The sequence below is a fragment of the Emys orbicularis genome, chromosome 11, assembly GCF_028017835.1.
Source record: "Emys orbicularis isolate rEmyOrb1 chromosome 11, rEmyOrb1.hap1, whole genome shotgun sequence".
In the NCBI taxonomy this organism is placed as follows: domain Eukaryota; kingdom Metazoa; phylum Chordata; order Testudines; family Emydidae; genus Emys; species Emys orbicularis.
The window spans coordinates 42,000,540-42,021,700 of record NC_088693.1 but is presented as its reverse complement, the minus strand read 5'-3'; the positions used below and the strand labels follow the sequence as shown (position 1 = coordinate 42,021,700).

The 21,161-nt window shown below is 38.3% G+C and overlaps 1 protein-coding gene across 4 annotated transcripts in view; it reads left to right on the top strand.

Moving 5' to 3' along the window:
* ATF2 (activating transcription factor 2) overlaps positions 1 to 21,161 on the top strand; it is an 84,797-nt gene that overhangs the window by 56,142 nt on the left and 7,494 nt on the right. For 3 of the 4 annotated variants that reach the window (XM_065413078.1, XM_065413079.1, XM_065413077.1), the window contains 3 exons: positions 3,026 to 3,175; positions 7,339 to 7,545; positions 17,213 to 17,318. In XM_065413078.1, the coding sequence (XP_065269150.1) occupies positions 3,026 to 3,175; positions 7,339 to 7,545; positions 17,213 to 17,318 (463 nt within the window). Of the gene's footprint in view, positions 1 to 3,025; positions 3,176 to 7,338; positions 7,546 to 7,990; positions 8,131 to 17,212; positions 17,319 to 21,161 lie in introns of those variants that run through there. The other variant, XM_065413080.1, reaches the window with a different exon arrangement.

The window sequence follows — 21,161 nt, the reverse complement described above, 5'->3', positions numbered from 1 at the left end:
CCCAGTACACCTTCTCACAGGCCAAGAGTTTGGATGCCTTCCATTGCCTCCTGTCTTCATATATCTAGCTCTGTGCCTACTGTGTAGCAGACTGTCAGTTCTGAGGGCATGCTTAGTGCAGTTGGTATATAGTGAGTTCTGTTGCTCTGGGACATATCAGTTCAGAATGGAGTATTTGGAGACTTTTTAGCAATAAGCCTCCAACAACCTCTGCTGAGCATGTGTAGATCTGGATGGACTTTTATGAAAACAGCAAAAGGCACCTCTTTGATATCAGGACTATGCCCTTTGCTAAATTTCAAGTTTATGCTCCAATGCATAAGGTGCTAGAGCTCTTCAAAGAAATTCCTGGAAAGATAAATTTATTATCGGAAAAAATAGTTTGTCACTCTTCAGTCTCAGATTTAGCAGAACCTCTTGATAAAACTTTCCAAAAAACTTCAGTCTGAGATGAAGAAAGAGAGCATGGAAAATTCCAGTCCAAATGATTAAAGTTAGACAAAATTTATAAGCAACTGAAAGCAGGAACCTATAATGGAAGGTGCTAAGTAACCTTAACAATGGACATTGCTACCAGTTATGCTTGTAATATCTTATCATACTCCAAGTAGTCTCCAGGTGTTGTAGGGCTGAATGTGAATTTTAGGCTATTTAAACACAAATATCTCAATTCAGCACCTTGTAAGATTTGGATTTTAGCTGAGCATCTACAGGTTCGGATGCTTCTCCAAACCTGTGGAGGCATCCATATGAGTCCCCATCTGTCCCCACAGCTTCCCTTAGGTAAAGCCCTGTCGGGAATAAGCTGTGGTCATCCTCCTGTGGGTAGTGGGGAGTCTTGTATTCAGAGAAAGGTGGCAGGCCTATTTTCCACTATTCTTCCTGGTATCTTCAGGGGCTTCTCAGGGTGAGGAGCAGGGAATGCTTCTGCCTTACTCATCAATATATCCGCTTTTTGCCTTTATTGAATTAATGACCTTTCTTGTGCACTTTTGTCTATGGTACACAAGAGAGGTGAATTTACACTGTAAGCCTGGTGGCATTCAAAAGAGGATAATAAATATTGATGTTTTTTCTTTTATGTTTGTGCAGAAGGTAGCAATCTGCAATAATAAAGATTATTCGAGAGACTTGTGCATTTTTATGTATTTTAGACTGTCATGTAATTAAAAATCTTTAATTTGTTGTAGAAGTATACTAATGTAGTTTTTAATGAAGTTGATGGTTTTAAGTACAGTACTGCTCACTGGAAAGATGCATCCTCATACACAGTTTATCTTGCAGGGAAATTTGTTTAATAACACTGAATAAACTCTTACTGTGAGAGTGCAAAATTTGAAAATAAAAACAAACCTATTAATATAGCCATTGAGGATACCTAAGTCTGTCTTTTATTAAGAAAGAGATAGATAATAAGACAGAAAATATCCTATTGCCTCTATATAAATCCATGGTACGCGCAGATGTGGTCGCCCTATCTCAAAAAAAGATGTATTGGAATTGGAAAAGGTTCAGAAAAGGGCAACAAAAATGATTAGGGGTATGGAACGGCTTCCATATGAGGAGAGATTAATAAGACTGGGACTTTTCAGCTTGGAAAAGAGACGACTAAGGGGGGATATGATTGAGGTCTATAAAATCATGACTGGTGTGAAGAAAGTAAATAAGGAAGTGTTATTTACTCCTCCTCATAACACAAGAACTAGGGGTCACCAAATGAAATTAATAGGCAGCAGGTTTAAAACAAATAAAAGGAAGTATTTTTTCACACAACCTGTGGAACTCTTTGCCAGAGGAGGTTGTGAAGGCCAAGACTATAACATGGTTCAAAAAAGAACTAGATAAATTCATGGAAGTTACGTCCATCAATGGCTATTAGCCAGCATGGGCAGGGATGGTGTCCCTAGCATCTATTTTCTAGAAGCTGGGAATGAGCAACAGGGAATGGATCACTTGATGACTGACTACCTGTTATGTTCATTCCCTTGCGGGCACCTGGTATTGACCACTGTCAGAAGACAGGATACTGGGCTAGATGGACCTTTGGTCTGACCCGGTATGGCCGTTCTTATGTCATTATACCACAGGCATATAAGCTTCTTGTAAACAGAATACATTACCTTTTGTTGAAAATTTGCTGTAATTCTAATTCACATTTATAGTGAAAGCATAACTTTTATTTTCAAGCGGTTGTAAACTTAATTATCAAATAGACTAGTACAGTCAATAAGATCTGCTTTAGAATATAGCACATGGTTAATATATAATGTGGCTCTTGAAATATATTGTATACAGATACAGTTTGTAATTACTGTTTTTTGTAATTGTGTTGCTTAATAAATCAGCTCATAAAAGCTTTTGTAAACCATTGTTGAAAATATTTAGCCGTGCACTATGTAAACATTAGTTAATTTCCACATCTGAGTTAAAAGATGTCAATTATTTAATGCATTATCAAGATATCATCTTAGAACAAAGAATATGATTTAAAACAAACTATAAACCCACCAGAAGTTTTTTACTTCGGTTTTGAAAGAAATTTCCTGTGTCTGGGTTTACTGTCTGTGTATTTATCCACTCTTGTCTCTCTATCGCATTGTACAGTACACTGTCCACTCCACTCCATCAATGGTATTAGTTCACTTCTCCGACACTGTTCTGTGCATTTTCTTCCATGCTATGCTGTGTAGAAGGAATTCCCTTCCTAAACTTGTTCATAACACAGTTACCCTTTTAACTTCATCATCATCCTCTTCAATACTCACTTCTACAGTGATGATTTCAAGCAATTTTCAACTAGTAGAAGGCCAATTAGACTGTTAAAACAATTTTTTTTTGATGTTTCATCCTCCTGCACCCTTTGTGTGTTTCTTATCTTAAAGTGTGAGCTCATTGTGTATGTTTGGAAAGTAGCTAGCAGTATATGGGTGCTACTGCTATATAAATAGCTATTATTTAATGTAAGTTATCACAGTATCTTCCATTATGAAAAATGTGACAGAATATTTTCTTACTCTACTTTCAGAGATTGAAAGCTGCCTTGACCCAGCAGCATCCTCAGGTCACAAATGGAGATACTGCCAAGGGGCATGCTAGTGGATTGATTAGGACTCAGTCAGAGGAAGCCCGACCACAGTCATTACAACAGCCTGCTACATCAACTACAGAAACACCGGTATGACAACAAAGCCAAGATGTACTTCTAACTCTTTTTACTGTTACGCAAAAATCTCTGATCCGCATTCATTTATTTTATATATTGAGAATAAGATTGAGGTGTGTTATGAACCAATATTGGAAAAAATGGAGGTTGTCTTACCTACTTGGTAAGAAAGCTAAGGCCTCCTGATTTCTGTAGCATACTGGCATTGAATTCTGGGGTAAACTAAAAATTGTGCAGCAAGTTAAGATACATCTGGAAAATATCAACAAAACAAGTGTTACCATGGTATTGTATTAGTTTAATATTAAAGATCATAAGCACCTTTTAAAATATTTTCCCAATCATTTCAGGTTCCTGCTTAAGGTACCATTTGCTTGAAAGAGCCGTTATTGACTGGTATAAAAATGAGGGACTCAGCTGCATAATTTAGTTAGTTTACTGTGCTCTCTTGGGTGTTGTGAAAATGGTGATGTTGGGAGAGCTATTCTAGATGATGACTAGGAATAGGATGAAAATGGGTGGGAACAATGAGCCAGGTTGGAGAAGGGGAATAGGTGTGCAATTGGGAGTTGGGGAGAGGTCTGGTCCTCTTGATTCTAGGAGAAGGGTTCAGAAGCTACAGTTTTTACCTCAGAGGTGTGCTGTTGACCTAATTTCATCTGGTCAGAGAAGCCTGTCTGGAAAGCTCTTTCTCAAGAAAATCCAGGCTTACTAAGTAGCACAGTGAAAACAGAACCACACACTCCTTTTGTGGGGGAGAAAGAGACAAACATGAAGGAAGCATCGCTATATTGAGTGTATTTCAGATGGTAACTTCCTTTTGTAGGTTAATGTACACTAGGAAAATGACATTTTATAGACCGAGGTTGTCAGCAATTGGTCACTGTGTCTGTTAAGGAGTTCTTTCTTTCCCCTAGCCAGTGTCCTCAAAATCAGATGACCTGAATCTCTCTCCTGTCTGTTTTCCCAGCTGTAGAATTTCTGCCAGTGAAAAAGCTGGTATGAAATACCTATCCTCAAATATCATTGCTCCTGTATTGACAAGCTCTAGTTTTTAGAGTTAGACCTTCATAGAAAAGATGTATAGCGTGTCTCTTCTCTGTTACCTGGGGATACTACGTTGGATCTGTAGTACCAGGCTGGAACCCTCTCACATGGTAGTGAATCTCTTGAACAGTAACATCACATGCTAGTCTTTTTAAGGATGTTCAAAATAAAGACCTGAAGATCGACTCCCTTCAGGATTTATAAAGCAATTGGTAGGGCCTTAAGAATCAAGGCAATTCCTCTGGGGTTTTCCTTTTAGAGGTGAGGTGAGGTGATGTTCAGTTTTTAGGGCAGCTGAAAAACAAAAGCAAAGACTTTGTCGTAGTTGCATGGGATTTCAACTTTATCATGAAAATCTTCTCAGGGATTTGAAAAGAGCTTCTGTGGAGTGCTTTAGGAAGATTTCTGACCATAATGTTGTATTAATAATGGCCATCTGCTTGTCCAGAAAATTGAGGATGAAGCTCCCTCTAGCCTTACCAGTTTTTTCATCAGAACAAGATAGTAACGAAGGGTCAAAATTTTAAAGGATTCTTAACCTTCTCTTTCTTTGTACCTATAACCAGTAGCAGGCTCCTTAATAGGAGGTGTAAATACTGTCAATGCAATCAAGCAGTAAGATCTGAATGTTACAATTTTTGGTCACAATTGTTTGGTGCAAAAGGAGACAGTTTAAAATAATTTGTCTGTGTGTTTGGTCAGGAAGTTGTTCTCCCCTTGTTCTGTCAGGCCTGGTGAAACTGAGTAAGGAACATACTTTCATACATACTATATAACAAGCTTTGCATTTCATATCTGAAGAGAACTTTGAAAATTAGAAAAGCAGATCCCCTGTTTGTTCTTTTGTGAAGTACCAAAAAAGGCAAAACAGCGTTTAAAGTTTGGCCAAGACTTCAAAAATGGATGTATATGTTCATAGTATCAAGCAGGGTGCCCAAAGCTGGATATGAGTCAACAGTGTGCCCTTGTTGCCAAGAAGGCTAACGGCATTTTGGGCTGTATAAGTAGGGGCATTGTCAGCAGATCGAGGGACATGATCATTCCCCTCTATTCAACATTGGTGAGGCCTCATCTGGAGTACTGTGTCCAGTTTTGGGCCCCACACTACAAGAAGGATGTGGAAAAATTGGAAAGAGTCCAGTGGAGGGCAACAAAAATGATTAGGGGGCTGGAGCACATGACTTATGAGGAAAGGCTGAGGGAACTGGGATTGTTTAGTCTCCAGAAGAGAAGAATGAGGGGGGGATTTGATAGCTGCTTTCAGCTACCTGAAAGGGGATTCCAAAGAGGATGGATCTATACTGTTCTCAGTGGTAGCAGATGACAGAACAAGGAGTAATGGTTTCAAGTTGCAGTGGGGGAGGTTTAGGTTGGATATTAGGAAAAACTTTTTCACTAGGAGGGTGGTGAAGCACTGGAATGGGTTACCTAGGGAGGTGGTGGAATCTCCTTCTTTAGAGGTTTTTAAGGTCAGGCTTGACAAAGCCCTGGCTGGGATGATTTAGTTGGGGATTGGTCCTGCTTTGAGCAGGGGGTTGGACTAGATGACCTCCTGAGGTCCCTTCCAACCCTGATATTCTATGATTCTATGATATTTAGGTACCTAAAGATGTAGTCTGATTTTCAAAAGTGCTGAGCATCCATTAAAGGCAATGGGAGGAGCTGGGTGCTCAGCATATTTGAAAATCAGGCCATTCAAACACCGAACATCAGGCGTCCCTTTTAAAAAATCTTGTCTCCTGGTTTTGAGGCTAGGTTAAGCAAGTGTATGCTGCCGAGGATATAGAGGCTCTTCTTACTGAGTCCATCCACAAGAGCAGTGTCTATTCTTGGATTGAGACTGTGTAATGTCGTCACCTCAGTGTTCTTCTGTACTTTTTATGTTGTTAATCTTGATGTGACAATCTCTGCAGATGCTGCCCTGAGAAGGTAGATTTATTTATTTGTTTATTTAAAGTCGGTCCCAATTTTTCTTCTAGGTATACATACTCTGTGTATAATCTGGTTAATGAGAACTAGTGTGAAAGTTCTCAGTATCTAATCAGTAAGAAATATTTGCAAATGGTCAATTCTTAACTGTTAATTTAACTTCTCAAAGTCCCTTTATACCAGTCTAGATTTCATATTATGAGCTGTGGAAGTTAGGATTGGTACTTTGATTTCTGTTTTTATTTAATAGTTTATTATTTATTTTATTTTATTACTTATTGTATAACAAGTATTAAGCATGCAGAGTCAGCCAGGTCCCTTTATGAGGAGAGTTAATTCAAGGTACAGTTTTATCCTCTTTATCAGCTGATAAGACTTGAAGATCCAAGGTTGTATAGCTGTAACGCAACAGTCCTTTTATTGAGGACTATATTCTGCCCATGTAGAGGGTGGACTGTATGATCTAATAGGATATTTTCATTTCTAACTACTTTGATCCTATCCATGTCTGGGCTGGCATAGAGGTACTTGGAAAAGCCAGAAGTAACAGGTAAGAAATTACTCTTCTAGGGATTAGTAAATACCAATGCTTTGTCCAGATCCTTGTGACGAGCAGTTGTTATATATTGGGCAAATATTACATAACAACAACCAAAGTATAGCTAAGTTTTAGGATGATAGGTGTTTGGAAAACACCAGAAACAGAAACTATATGAAGTTATTGCCTGATAAATTGCATTTTATAAAGTCATTTTTAGTTAAAGCGTTTTTTAAAAGTTAAAACCTGTAAATATTTTGTCTTCCTGTAACTTTAAAATGGGTAAAAGAATGTTTGAAAAAAATTCTAAAAAGTTATTTCTTTCAGGTTTACTTGTATGCCAAGTATCAGAATGGAGTGAATTTTTGCAGCAAGATTACAAATCTGGAAACCAGTGGATCATGATTAAAATACCGACAGAATATTAAATGTAGTTCACTAGTGAGCAAAACCACAACGAAAACCACTAGACAGCATTCATAGAATTAAGATGTTTGTTTAATGTTTCCTTTAGTCAAAAATTATATTTTAAATATTAGAACAGAAATATCATTGATGTTTTCCTATATAAATGTGTGTACATTTATACATGTAAGTCAAACCCTTACATTTGAGTTACATGTTGCATTACACTGAACTATGATGTTCCTGTTTCCTTCAGGCTTCCCCAGCTCAGCCCACACCACAAACCCAAAATACAGGAGGTCGTCGAAGAAGAGCAGCAAATGAAGACCCTGATGAGAAAAGAAGAAAGTTTCTAGAGCGAAACCGTGCTGCTGCTTCAAGATGTCGACAAAAAAGAAAAGTGTGGGTGCAGTCATTGGAGAAGAAAGCAGAAGACTTGAGCTCATTAAATGGTCAATTACAGGTATTTTCTTTTTTTGATTACAAGCAAGAAGTAAAGAGTTACCTGAATTTTCAGTTAGCAATCCTGGGGTCATGGAGCACAAACTTGGTATGGGAGCTATAATATGAATAGCTTTCTAAAATCCAGTTGAATTCAGAACAGACATAATCAGTATTAAAATGCCCGTATCATAGGCATAATGAGAATGAGACTATGCAGCTTCAAAGATATGTGAAATCTGGGATCTCACCTACTTGGCCTTTGTTCCATTTTAAGTAATTTAGGGTTGTGACACAAACCAACAAGAGCAAGTCGATGTTGAAGTCAAGTCTCATTGGCAAAATGTTAGCCTTAATTTAGAAATGCCTTGTTTATATCAATTTGTGTCACTGCCTGAGTTACTTAAATTCAAATTTTTGTTTTAATTTCCTTTGTATTTTTTAACCGTAGTTTTTTTTCTTTAAAGTGAATGTAGTGCTCGTGAAAGGTGCCAGATTGACAGCACTGGAAACTGAAGGCCTCTATTTGTCCACAGAACAGGTACCGCACAGGCAGTGGCAGTGCAAATTTCACCACACTGCCCTACCAGTGTGCCTCAACCCTATTTTTGTGGGACCATATAGTATATGAGGGTTGTCCAGTATCTATTCCTAGTCAGCCTTTGGTGCCTTTGCTGAGACTGCCAAGAATGTGCCAATTAATGCCAAGTTGTGATGTTGACCCCCACCCAAGTCCAGTGAACTGAAATGTCCAATTCATTTCATTTAGACAATAAAGCAGGCAACTGGTGGTATTGGTATTTTGCTACCAGTCTGGGCCTAAAGTCTGTATCAGTCAACTTGAGCCAGCTAGGCCTCTTTTTAATAGGAATTTAAACAAACAAACAAACAAAAACAACACCCACCTAGACGTATATAAGAATTAACACAACAGACAATGTCTCCTTGTAAGATACTACGGTAAATTAAAAAAAAAAAAAAGCTATCTTTAATTTTTATTGAAGATTATCAGAAATATAATAGGATAGAGAATAAAGCAAAGAAACACAATAACATTAATATTTAGGAACCAAAATATGAATATACAAAAAACTTTGGGTTGTCAGATCCTCGCTGGTATAAATCAGTGTGGGTTGACTGAAGTCAGTGGAGCTTCCATGACTTACATCAACAGAGGATCTGGTTCTAAATCTCTTGACATCCCCATTTTTAAATGAAACTTAGAAGCAATATATAGTAAGGTGTATATGACATAAATTACTTATGCCATACTGTCCTTCCATTTTGTCCTAAAAACAGTTGAATGCAAAATGAGAGGAAGAATAACAAAGAGCAGGAAAGAATAAATTTTCAAACATCCATTCTTTATTCTTTGTCCTGAGGAGTGGGCAGGCATGTTGAGCATAGTGCTGCAACATGTTGAACACCTTAGCTCCTCGTCTGCAGGTCTCTTCAGCATGTCCAAGGATCCTGTCCCATTATGCAAGTGAGACTTAAATCTGGGTAAAGGACACAAAGCTGTCACCCAAATTCAAGAAAAGATGCATTATACCTCAGTATTGGTGGAATTACTTTCAAATACAATACATAGTGTCTCCCCAAACTCTATCACTGCTCAGTAAACGTTTTTCTAATAGTAGTGGAGTAACAGTTCTGACTTCAGAGTATTATAATACAATGATGCGAGGAACATGTACAGCACCAAAGTTAATTAACCTAAAAATAGATGGGTGTGGGCTTATAAATGGTAATATTGATAGATTTTAAAAATACATAAGCTTCTTCGGTGCCATCTATTGGCTGCAACCGTGATTGTATTAACGTTGAAAGGAGTTGTGCAAATAAGTTGTGCATATCCCACCAATTATCAGACATACTAAATGAAACTTTTTGAAGATTACTGAAGAAATTAGAATGTATGCTATAATTACTGGCCAAAATTCAGTTTCTTCTTCGAGCGCTTGCACATGTCCATTCCACTGTAGGTATGTGCGTGCCTCGATCAGTCACTGGAAATTTTTCCCTCAGTGGTACCTGTCTGGGAGGCTCAGGTGCTTTCTGGTGCTGCACAGTCATAGCGTCAGTATAAAGGGCCCAGTTGACCCCTCAATTCCTTCTTACCACCTGTAATGGTCTCTGAAACTGTTTTCTTTGCTACGGCAAGCTTTCTCGGAGGTCTTTATTTTTCTGATAGTTGTGTATAATTAATAGTTATAAATAAATAGTTTGTTTTTCTCTTTCCGTTAGCAGAGTTTTGTCTGTGCTCAGTGCCAAGGCATGTCTCGGTCACCGGGCTTCGAGCCCTGTGCTTCCTGGAACAAAGCTTTGCCCCTGAGCAAGCTGCACTCCAGTTGCTTGAAGTGTTGGGGTGAAGCTCACATCAGGGATTGCTGTCAGTTTTGCAGGGACGTTAAATGCCATATGAAGAAGGACTAGGAGGCCAGGTTCAAGTTCCTACTTATGGAGGCAACGCTGAGACCTTCTTCCCAGCCAAGCCAGTTGGACTCAGCTCAGAGCACCTCGGCGTCCGTGAGGAGTGCTCCTCCAACCTTGTGAGAGTCCCAGCACTGTTTGCCATCCTTGGTGCCAAAGAAGAGGCATAAAAAGCAGCCGGCTGTGAGGAGACGTTCCCCAACAACAAAGAAAGCCAGGCATGGGGAGCGGAGCAGAACGGAGTCAAGCCACTCCTCTGCCTCAGCATTGCAGCAGTCAGCACCATTGCATCTGGTTCTGGATGAACCATCAGCACCCAAGGGACTGTGTGGTACCAGCGCTATTGTGGCGCTGTCCACGCTGGAGGTGTTTGCTGCTGCCAGGGATCTGCTATTGCTGTCAGTACTGGTGTCACTGGCACTACAGGCATTGGTGGTATTGGTGCCGGTAGGCAGGAGAGAGCATGTGGCCCCAGTTACCATCCGGTACCGGCCCCCGTGGTACCGTCCAAGTTAAAACCGACTATCCTGACCCCAACGCAGCCTTCCCTGCCTCAGCACCGATCTCTGTCACTGGTGGGAACTGCTCCTCTGTGCTCACCAGATGGAGACTCCTCGTCTTTGGAGTTGGAGGTTGGGTCATACTCCTCTCATCCAAGGAGTCGACCCCGCCACTCCTCCAGTCATCCCTACCCTTCCCTGGATTGGGGCACAGGAGTGCCATTAAGTGCTTGGCCTAGTGGTCACTGAAGCGCCTATCCTGACACAATGGCCCTTTTGGAGCCTGTGGGGGTTTCTACCAATCTCAGGGCCCCACTCGAGGCACTCCTGTTCGGTGGCCCCTAAGAGAAGGGCTCCGCCTCCCCATCAGGCAACAGACTCCAGTACCCAGCCTGCTACCAAGTTCAAGGAACCAACTCCATGGGATCCAGTCGGCACAGAAAGGGAAGAGAAGCACCCTCAGGCGCTGATGGGGCTGTGTCAGGAGCAGGTGTGTTACCTCCCATAGATGAGTATAAGGCCCACCAGGAGTTGCTGAAGAGGGTGTCCCAAAATTTGGGCATGCAGGTGGAAGTAAGAGAGTCCTCCCATAGTCTGGGCGACATTCTGGCCATGACGAGCCCATCAAAAGTAGCCCTGCCTCTCAATGAGGCCATCATAGACCCTATGAAAACCTTCTGGCAAATCCCCACTTCCCTTCCCCACACCTCAAAGAGAGCCAAGAGGAAATACTTTGTTCCTGCCCAGGATTATGAGTTTCTGTATATTCATCCCTCCCCACCCCTCCCCGGAATCCCAAGTGTTTTCTGCTGCCAATGAAAGGGAAAGGCGGGGTCTGCAAGGTGTGGTACCTAAAGCAAAGGACTCAGAAAAGCTGGACTTATTCAGTAGAAAGGTCTACTCTACCAGGTGTCTGCAGCTCAAGATTGCTAACCAGCAGGTGCTGCTCAGCTGATATGACTTGTTGAACATATGGGACTCCATGTTGAAGTTCAAAGACTTGGTATCACAAGAGGTGAGGCTCGAGTTCTCGCTCATGGATAAGGAGAAATCCATAGCGATGGTTTCCGTGCAAGCTGCCCTGGATGCAGCAGTTTCAGCGGCCAGGTCCATGGCTTCTGTAGTGGCCATGCGTAGGAGTTCAGCAAACCCTCCAGGATCTCCCCTTCAAGGAAGCTTCACTCTTTTCGGGGCAGAGTGGTGTGAAGCTTCATGGACTGAAGGACTCCAGGGCGACCCTTACGTCCCTGGGATTGTTTGTGCCAGCGACTTCAAGGAGGCACGTTTGGTCATGGATCACTTCGTGTATTCGCACGTGTTACAAGCAGGCGGGTATTCTGCCACTAGCTATCCTGACTGCCTACTCCATGAGAGTGCAAGCGTCATCAGCAGCATTCCTAGCACAGTTCCCTATTCAGGACATTTGCAAAGCAGCAACTTGGTTGTTAGTGCTTACGTTCTTTGATCATTACACCATCACTCAGCAGTCTAGGGACAATGCCTGATTCAATCGAGCTATTTTGCAGTCAGCATGTCCATGAGTTCTCTAACTTTTATCTGTTAGCATTATTAAACCCATAGCTACACAAAGAGATTTTCTTCATTTAAAAAAAAAAAAAAATACAAGGAAGCTTTTGGCTTCCAGATTGTCAAGAGTTAACCCAGTAATAGTGAATTCAGAGGAAAGAAATTTCTTTCCGTCTGCCAATACCAAAACCGTTAACTGTGAAGAACAGAATGACTTGTAAAGAAAATTGAATGTCAAAGAAATAATTAAACTGTACTTTATGTGAAAACATTAATCAATCCTGCATTTCCATAATAGTTCTTCACTTGACAGCCTGGCACAGCTGATCAGCATAGTGGGCAGTAATGACCCATGATTACTTATGTTCTATTTAATAGTAAATGTAATAAGTTTGGAGCTTTGCCTTAGCATAGTTTTACAGACTGCATGCTAGGGTTTAATAGTTCATATTTTGTTTAATACCTAAATGCCCTGCTCAGCTGAATTTTACTGTTGACATCATTAAGCTACAGTATTTCTAAAAATCGACTGATTTCATAAAGACTGAAAGTTGTGGTTGAGCTATTGAACAAAAACAATTGTCTTTCACCAACGTTAATAAGTAGATGTCCTAAATTTAAGTATCATACAGTGTGTGTTATGTAAATTTAACAGGGTTTTTAGAATGAAGACACTAAACAATACATATAGAAATAGGAAGATGAGGATATTCTTTCTGACGTAATTTCTACATGATATATATTTTACTGCATGGTCTCTGTTCGCTTCCGATAAACACATTTCTATTCAAATAAGATCTGCTTTAACCTTTCTTGGTACAGTCCAGTATTCTATCTGCTTCTTAAGTTAAATGGTTATGTATAATTCCCATTGTTACCCTTCATTTTCTTGGTTTTAAATGATACTATTCTATTTTATTATATATGTAGTGCAAATGTCTATTAATTGCATCACCTCAATAACATTCAGTATTTTCAGTTAGACGGGCAAAGTCTCCTCTTTACTACAAGCTCTTCTACATCAGTTGACCCACACGTACAATCTTTTAAAACCTGTATTCTATTTGCTTTTCTGGACTGCTTTCTCAGCCAATATGTTTCCTTGGTAAAAGATCTCAAACATTATATATAATTTTAAGTATTGCCTCTGTGCCTTACAGAAATATTGAAGAATACTGTATTCCTGTAACAATAAAACATACCCTGTTGTCTTTTTTACTATAGGTAAGGCTATGATTTAGTCACGGGTATTTTTAGTAAAAGTCTCGGACAGGTCACTGGCAATAACTAAAAAGTCACTGCCAGTGATCTGTCAATAACTTTTACTAAAAATACTCCTAACTAAGCCTTAGGTGTTGGGGGTTTGTGCTCCAGAGGAGGCTGCTGCTCCTTGGGGGTGGGAGGCGGCCCACGGTCCTGCAGATGCTGCTGCTCCTGCGGGGGGGGGGCGCCTGTGAAGAGCTTGCTGCGCTCACTTGCCCATTTTTTGTATAGGGTTTCCTTTAGGATAATCCATCCACTTTCCCTATAATGTAATCTCTTCTGAATGGCTCCCTCTTTATGGTGACTTAGACAGACACATCACAGGTGCTTCCTATCCACACAACCCCCCCCAATCCCTTGTGCAACAAAAATGCTTAATCCATTCCATAGATTATATACAAATACATGTAGTCTGGACCTGTTACCTTTGGCTCCAACACACAACAGGCCAGAGAAGTTCTCACACAGAATCTCATGAGGATTGGAGGCAGAAAGAGAGTATTTTTTGGCTGGGGGAATACAGATATGTTGAAACAAGCTATGAGGAATCTAATAGAGACTCATGTTTTTCTCCACAAATTTTCTTTCTGATAGTATATTTTGAAATCTCTGAATTTAGAAAATTTGTATTTCCTCACTATTACTTTGCTCAAGATGTATTTCATATTTATTTTCATCTAACCAAGTACTTGTCATGGTATCTGAATACATTAGTAATGTGACAGCTCACTAGCCCAGAGCCATGAATCTAAATTTTCATTTTTTATTACATCAGTTTAAGTTTTCCTCCTTTGTTTTCCTTCCATTTTCCTGTTTTCTGTAAAGAATACTATATATGAACACTTAGGGGAAGAAATCTCAAACTGTCATGTACAGAGCAAAAATATGCCAGGGAATATAGAGGTTGGGTCTAGCCTTATTACACTCAATTCTGATTTCATTACCTTCCAAAACTGGTTTCTAATATTAGTATCCAGATGACTACCCGTACTTGAACTTTTGTGTGTCATTATTCCTCATGCTGTATACAGTGTAAGTACTTACGTATACACTATGGTACACTTAAGAATGATTAATTTCATACTTTCATCAAAATCATGTAAGACTAACTTCAAATGCGTGGTATCTGTTAGCACTAAACACTGATAAATATATAGTATATGCCATTGTTAGCTGGTGCTGTTTTGCGTCATCTCACTTGTTAATGATGATGCTAGTTTGAGTTAGATACCTCCACAGCTTTTTACATTTTATATGTAAGAATCTGATATTTCATCTTTCACTTTCAAGTCTGCTTAAGTATAAAGAATTTGAGTTACTTTCCATATTTTTATTAGAAAAAATAAAAATGTTTAAAAACTATGTGGGATTGGGCTATAAAATACTTTTTCAACCATTATCTTTTAAAAACATTCTGGAGTTATGCTGATAATTACCTACCTCATCTTCTGTCTGCCATTAATGTATGGAATTGTTCAGATTTAATTTTCACAAAAATTAGACACACGGACAGGAAAAAGCAAAAGGACTCAATCTAATGTAGGCTGAAAAGTCAACACCCCTTTAAAATTGCTACATCTTGTTGAGAATATTCTCTGGAGTCAAAATGTCCCTCTCCTAAAAGGAGACCAAACTATTAAGATATAAAGATAAGTTTAAAAACAAACAAACCCTACTATTTACATAGGATGTACCCTGAGGAGTGAAAGTAAGTTTACAGTCTAGAGCTCTCTCTGCTCCTTCTGCAGCAACATTAAATTCACATACACCTCTACCTCGATATAACGCGACCCGATATAACACTAATTTGGATATAACGCGGTAAAGCAGCGCTCCAGGGGGGCGGGGCTGCGCACTCTGGCGGATCAAAGCAAGTTCGATATAACGCGGTTTCACCTATAACGCGGTAAGATTTTTTGGCTCCCAAGGACAGCGTTATATTGGGGTAGAGGTGTACCCTATTCTCAGAACTATTCAGGTATCTTTTGTGCCAATTCAGTAGACAAAAACCTATTTACTAGAGCTAGTCAAGAAAAATGTCATGAACATTTTTTGTCTGAATTTCTGACAACCTGTATTGAAATTGGAGCATTCCACAGGACAATGTCGATTTTGATGAAATTCCACTGAAAACTAGGTAGGTTTCTGATGGAACTCTGAACAAAACTTGCCTTATTCCTACCAACTCGCTTGCTAAGCAGCCTGGCTGGCTGGCGGAGAACCTGAGTCTGAGCACCGGGGCTTCCAGGGCCCCGGGTTCCAGGGCAACCTGCCATGTAGACTGCCTAGGAGTCAGGACTTATAGATCTGGGCAGAAAATAGTAATTCCATTTCCCTACATATTGGAAATTTGGGGGGATTTTCACAAATCGGAACAAAACACAATTTAGAAATCTTGAAATCCTCTGTGAAACAGAATGATCATTCTCTGCCTAGCTATGTTTACTTTCAGTGTATCTGTTCAAGCAAGGTTTGGGGACCAAATAGAAAAGAAATATCTGTTAAGTTGCTAAGAGGAGGATTGCAAGTATGAGAATGTAGGAGCTTGGGGGTTTTAAAGGAAAACATTATCTTTTGAAATAAAATCACGTTTTTAATAATAATGTTCATTTTTAGTATTACATTTGTTTAGTGCAAGGTAAAGTAAACTATCAAAGTCTGTTCTCAAATAAATTTTATTTCTTTAGCTTTTGTTCTTTTCAATTTTTTCAAACCCATAGTGTTTTATTTCTAACCTTCAAGCTAATATATACCATATTTGACATAGTTTTATTTTCAAGGACCTCTTTCAGACCTAATTTTTTCTGTTCTTTCCTTTATTCCCCTCTTTTACTGAATATAGTAACGCATAGCACAAAATTGTTCAGTTTATCAATGTCAAGTTTCGTAAGCTACTGTGAGAACATACTCCCCTTTAATATGCATATTTGTATGAAGGATTTTTGTTTGATGCAAAAATTAACCCATCAAAACTTGCATTGAAGATACATTTTGAAAAGATATGGGAGCAGTAAATATTGACAGGTAACTTAATGTTTTGTAGACAACTTAATGTTGCTTAAGACAGTTTGTAACTATTTTTAAATAAAAATGGTTACATCTAAAATATCATGCTGTTCTTAATTTTGATTCTTGTCTAATATAATAATACCAGCTCTTATCAGGCTCTTCATCAGTAGAGTTCAAGGTGCTTTACAAAGAAGGGCCAGTGTCATTATCCCTTTTTTACAGATAGGGAAATGTAGGCATGAAGAGGTGAAATGACTTGCCCAAGGTCACCCAGCAGGCTAGTAACAGTGCCAGGAATAGAATCCAGTTATTCTGAGTCCCAGTCTAGTGCTGTACTGGGTTACACTGCATCTAAGTGTATCATTATTAATTCTTCTCTCCTACAGTGGTTTTGTTCTCATTCCCATTACTTGATTCTTGCATACTGATTGTTTCCTGTTAATGGCTATGAAAAATAAAATCTGAAAATTGATAGATCACTGTCTTATTATCATTCCTGTTACATTTTGTAGGGAGGTTCTCTTTTATAGAGTCTAAATGTGTTTATAAAAAAATCCATTCCACACTCACTGAGCGTATTTGGGGTTATAACGTATGTTATAATGTGGGTGGTTAAAATTAGGTTTACTTGCTTGAAAGATAACCTACAAAATCATCCAGAAGAGACTTACAACAGTCTGATCGTGTGAATTGGACTATGTGTAGAACCTGCAGTCTACCAACTACAAAATGTAATACAATAAATGTATTGGCATTTATTATATTAAAAAAATCTTTTTACAAGTTATATCTATAGTTTAATATTAAAGTGTTCTAAAGTCATGGAAATGTGTACTGTGTTTTGTTTACCCCTAAATGAACATCCAAAGATCTTGTAAAATTTAAGACTGTTAATACTTACCTCTAAAATGCATTTAGTCTGAGCCTGGTAAAGTGCATAACTTTCTTCTCCTTTAGAATGAAGTCACCCTGCTGAGAAATGAAGTGGCACAGCTGAAACAGCTTCTTCTGGCTCATAAAGATTGCCCTGTAACTGCCATGCAGAAGAAATCTGGCTATCAGAGTGAGTAATGTTCCATTACCTATAGCCTTAGGCTGCATCAGTGAAATACAGCCAAAGTGAACTGAGCAACCATTAAAAATGAGAAGTGCAGTTATAATATTTAACAATAAATATATAAAATTCTGCAAGCTTATTGCAAGACAGGAATGAATGTATGATAGTTTGAAGCTATTTTTCTAAATGCTTTCAGTTTAAAAAATGTTGTAGATTATCTGAAGTTTAAAGACATTATAGAAAAACCAACCCAAACTAAGTGTATACCCATAATTACTACTAAAGGACTGTAAGCTGCAATACCTGCTTCTAGTATATACAATTAAAGTATTGACAGTATATGGTGAACAATCTCTGTAATGCATTATCTTAAATAAGATGAAAGGTCCTTGTTTCTTCCATTTCATAATGAGATTTCCATGGAGGGGAGGGTAACAGCTGTCCTTATTTACTAGCACATCCAGGATCAGTCAACCCATTAAAATAATCAGATGCAGGTTCCTGGCTCTTACTGTATGCTGTCCCTGAGATTGTTTTGACTTATGACAAACAGTTATTTTAAGAATTTAAAATGTTTGAATTTTTAAAATAGGATTCTAATAGTGAAGGACTTATAATTCTCAAGTTAAACTGAAATCAGTAAAACTGTTAAATTTTAAGGAAATGAAATTTGTTCACTTAATTTTTCACTTTTTAGGCATTTTAAAGGTTAATTGTCCATTTCTTACTTCTAACTTCTTTTTTTGGATATGATGCACAGAGCTAGAACCAGCTGCTGCTGTAGAATAAATGGCCAATTTTGTCCATTGTACACAAATTCGTAACAAATAACTGAGCTGGGAATGCATTAGGCAACATTCATAATATATAACCCACAGCTTTCGTTTTTATGATTTAGTGATATTTCAGGATATTTGTAAATGTGAAGATTGTTTCTGCCATATGTAGCCACTTCATTTTAATTTGCCAGTGTCAGTAATTCGGGAGAATAAAGGAACATTTTGTATTGCATGCAAACAGTTCCTCAGGTGCTTGCGATAAAACTTAATGGCCACCATCTTTACTTGTAGTCATTGTAAGCAGTTTCATCAGAATGGGCAATATTTTTTAATTTAAAAGATTCAGGAGATTTTAGCAACTCTCTGTTGCCATATATATTTAGAACACTGATTTTGTCAGTTTTGAGCTTATAAATCTTAGTCCTTTGATCTCCAGTCATTTTGACAGGATGGAAAATAGCATCTTGGAGTAAATTGGAACCATATAGAAATATGTTCGGGATTTATATTAACAATGATTGCTGCAGGGATGAGGCCATTATGGCTCCCATCTGACAGAACAACATAATTTCATATAGAAGCTGCTAGGGGATACCATTATGCATGCATGGTTTTCCTAAACAAGCTAGGTTTCTTGAATTTTGATAGCTTGAAGATACATGTGTTTCTCTAGATTTGCATGAACAATTATTAAATGTATGCATTTTTTAAATAGACTGGCAGATAATTACAAATTAAGGATTTTTTTCATTAAAATACTAAAAACTAAATGTTTAGTAATATTGTTGAAAAAATGCTATATTATTTATAAATCGCTGCAGATCTTGAAGTTCTTAGGTTTGTCTTCATTATAAAAGTCAAAGTAAAACTAACTCACTACTGACCAGAACAGAGAATGTAAAGTTGCTAAAATATCTATCATTTGAAAAAAGGAACTACATTTTAAAAGAAGTATCAAAAGATGTTCAGAAGGGAATGTGCAGACATAGTTCACTTAATATTTTTGTAAAGCCTTTGGCACAGTGCCACACAAAATAATGATCTACAGGATTAGTGTAATGAGTAATATGGCATGGGGATGAGCTAGGTATGTAAGTGGATAAAGAATGCGCATAAACATTGAACTCTTGTCTCACTGTGTATAAGTGTTATGTCCAAAGCACTTCACAATAGCTCTGAATTAAATAATATCTTAATTTTACAGATATTGGTGCAACACACACATAGATAAAGTGACTTGTGCAAGACTATATGATGAATCATAGCCAGAATCAATTAAAATGGTTTTAGTTAATGTTTGTGGTTGTGGCGTGAATAGAAAATAACTTCAAATCTTTAAAAAACAAATTTAAAAAGTTATGCCCTATCTACATCAGCAGCATGACCATGTTACTTTTTAAAAAGTGTTAAATAGTTTCTTATCATGTGTGGTATAGAAGAGACAAAGAGGCAGAATTAGAATGCTCCTGCAGTGCAAGGTATCATGTGCTGCTGAGACACAGTTAATTTATACCCTGCGGACATGGCTTTAACAATTCGATACACAATTTAATGGAGTTTCACTTAAAACGCACTTCAACAGGCACAAGCAAACAATGGCATTGCAGAATTTTTTGACACTTATTTAGGTATCTTTAAAAGATCTTTTGAACAACTTCTGCTTCACATAGAGTGAAAAGCACAAGTACTAAGGTCCCTCTTTCTTGCTAGCATTTTCAGTTACTTTAAGTACCTTTCACCTGCTTCCGAGAGGTGGTGGTGATTGAGAAACCAGAAAAGACAAAAAGAGAAGTGATTACATTTCATGAGGCTGTTTGGAGGAAACTTTGGTGCAGTGCAAAAGTTGTCAGCCAAGTATAAATTTATGTCCTTCCCAAGCAGATATGCTACTGGTCAATTGTTTGGGAAATTTCTTGAACAAGCCCTTAAGGACTTAAACAAAATTTTAAAATTGTATGTGTAATCTACAAGAGAAACCTAAACCCTACGTTTTCTACCCATAGTCCCATCTGAGACGCAGTTTCAGGAATACGCTGCTGCAAAGCCTATATAGTCTCTCTTATATAAGCCTATATAGTCTCCTCTTAGTGTGGAGGATGGGGAGAAATGAGGGAGGATGAATAGTCGTGAAGGGGCAGAGGGTAGTTGGAGAGTTGTAGGTGTGAGGATATTACTTCTGTTTGTTTGCAAAGATTCAGGAAGCTTCCCGAACACTAGATGATTGCATTTGAGTAAAGCTTAATAAAAATAGGGGCTATAATCCATTTACGATTGAATCAAAAAAATTTGATTCCTGCTCTAGTTAATTGTAAAGAAACAATTGGGGTCTAGCCATTATAATAATTATGTCAATCCATTGCCTACAAATTGTTCAGGATAAGTCAACCCCTTCAGTGATTTAGCCACCACTCTAGAGAATTTTCTGGCTACTGTAGACTTGCCTAGATGTTGACCTAAACATTCCCATAGTCCCCATGCACCAGCAGTAACTGGTTTTATCTCTGGAGACTTCATCTTCAGTATTGTCTGAAGTATCTGTCCGTTCTGTGCATTTGCACCAACCTTATACAAGCTGTCACAACTGTATGAATAACTGACTTTTTCGGTTTGCTGGCATTTTCAGAAAAAAAAAATCAGCAAATGAAAAATTTGGGAGGGAAAAAATTGGAAAGAGTGAAATGTTTCATTTGACCCAAACATTTCATTTCACTTTTTAGCTTTATCTTTTTAAAATAAAATTGAAGGAAATCTAAAACAAAGTCATTTCAAATAGAAAAATCACAATTTTCATTTAGAAAATATGAAAATGTTGCTTTATTTTTTTCAGGGTTGTGTTTGTTTGGTTTTTTTTAATGGAATTTTTCAACTAAAACAATATAGCAAAATTCACACATTCCCTAAATGTTTTGATTGACCCAAATCTCCAGTTTTGGTCAATAAACTTCAACCAGCTCTAGTCATACCATACCTTTGGAAGAAAGTGTTTGCAATTTTTTCCCATTTGGATGACTGACTAGTGCAGAGGTGGGCAAACTACGTCCTCCCCGGCCCCTGAGCTCCTGGCCGGGCA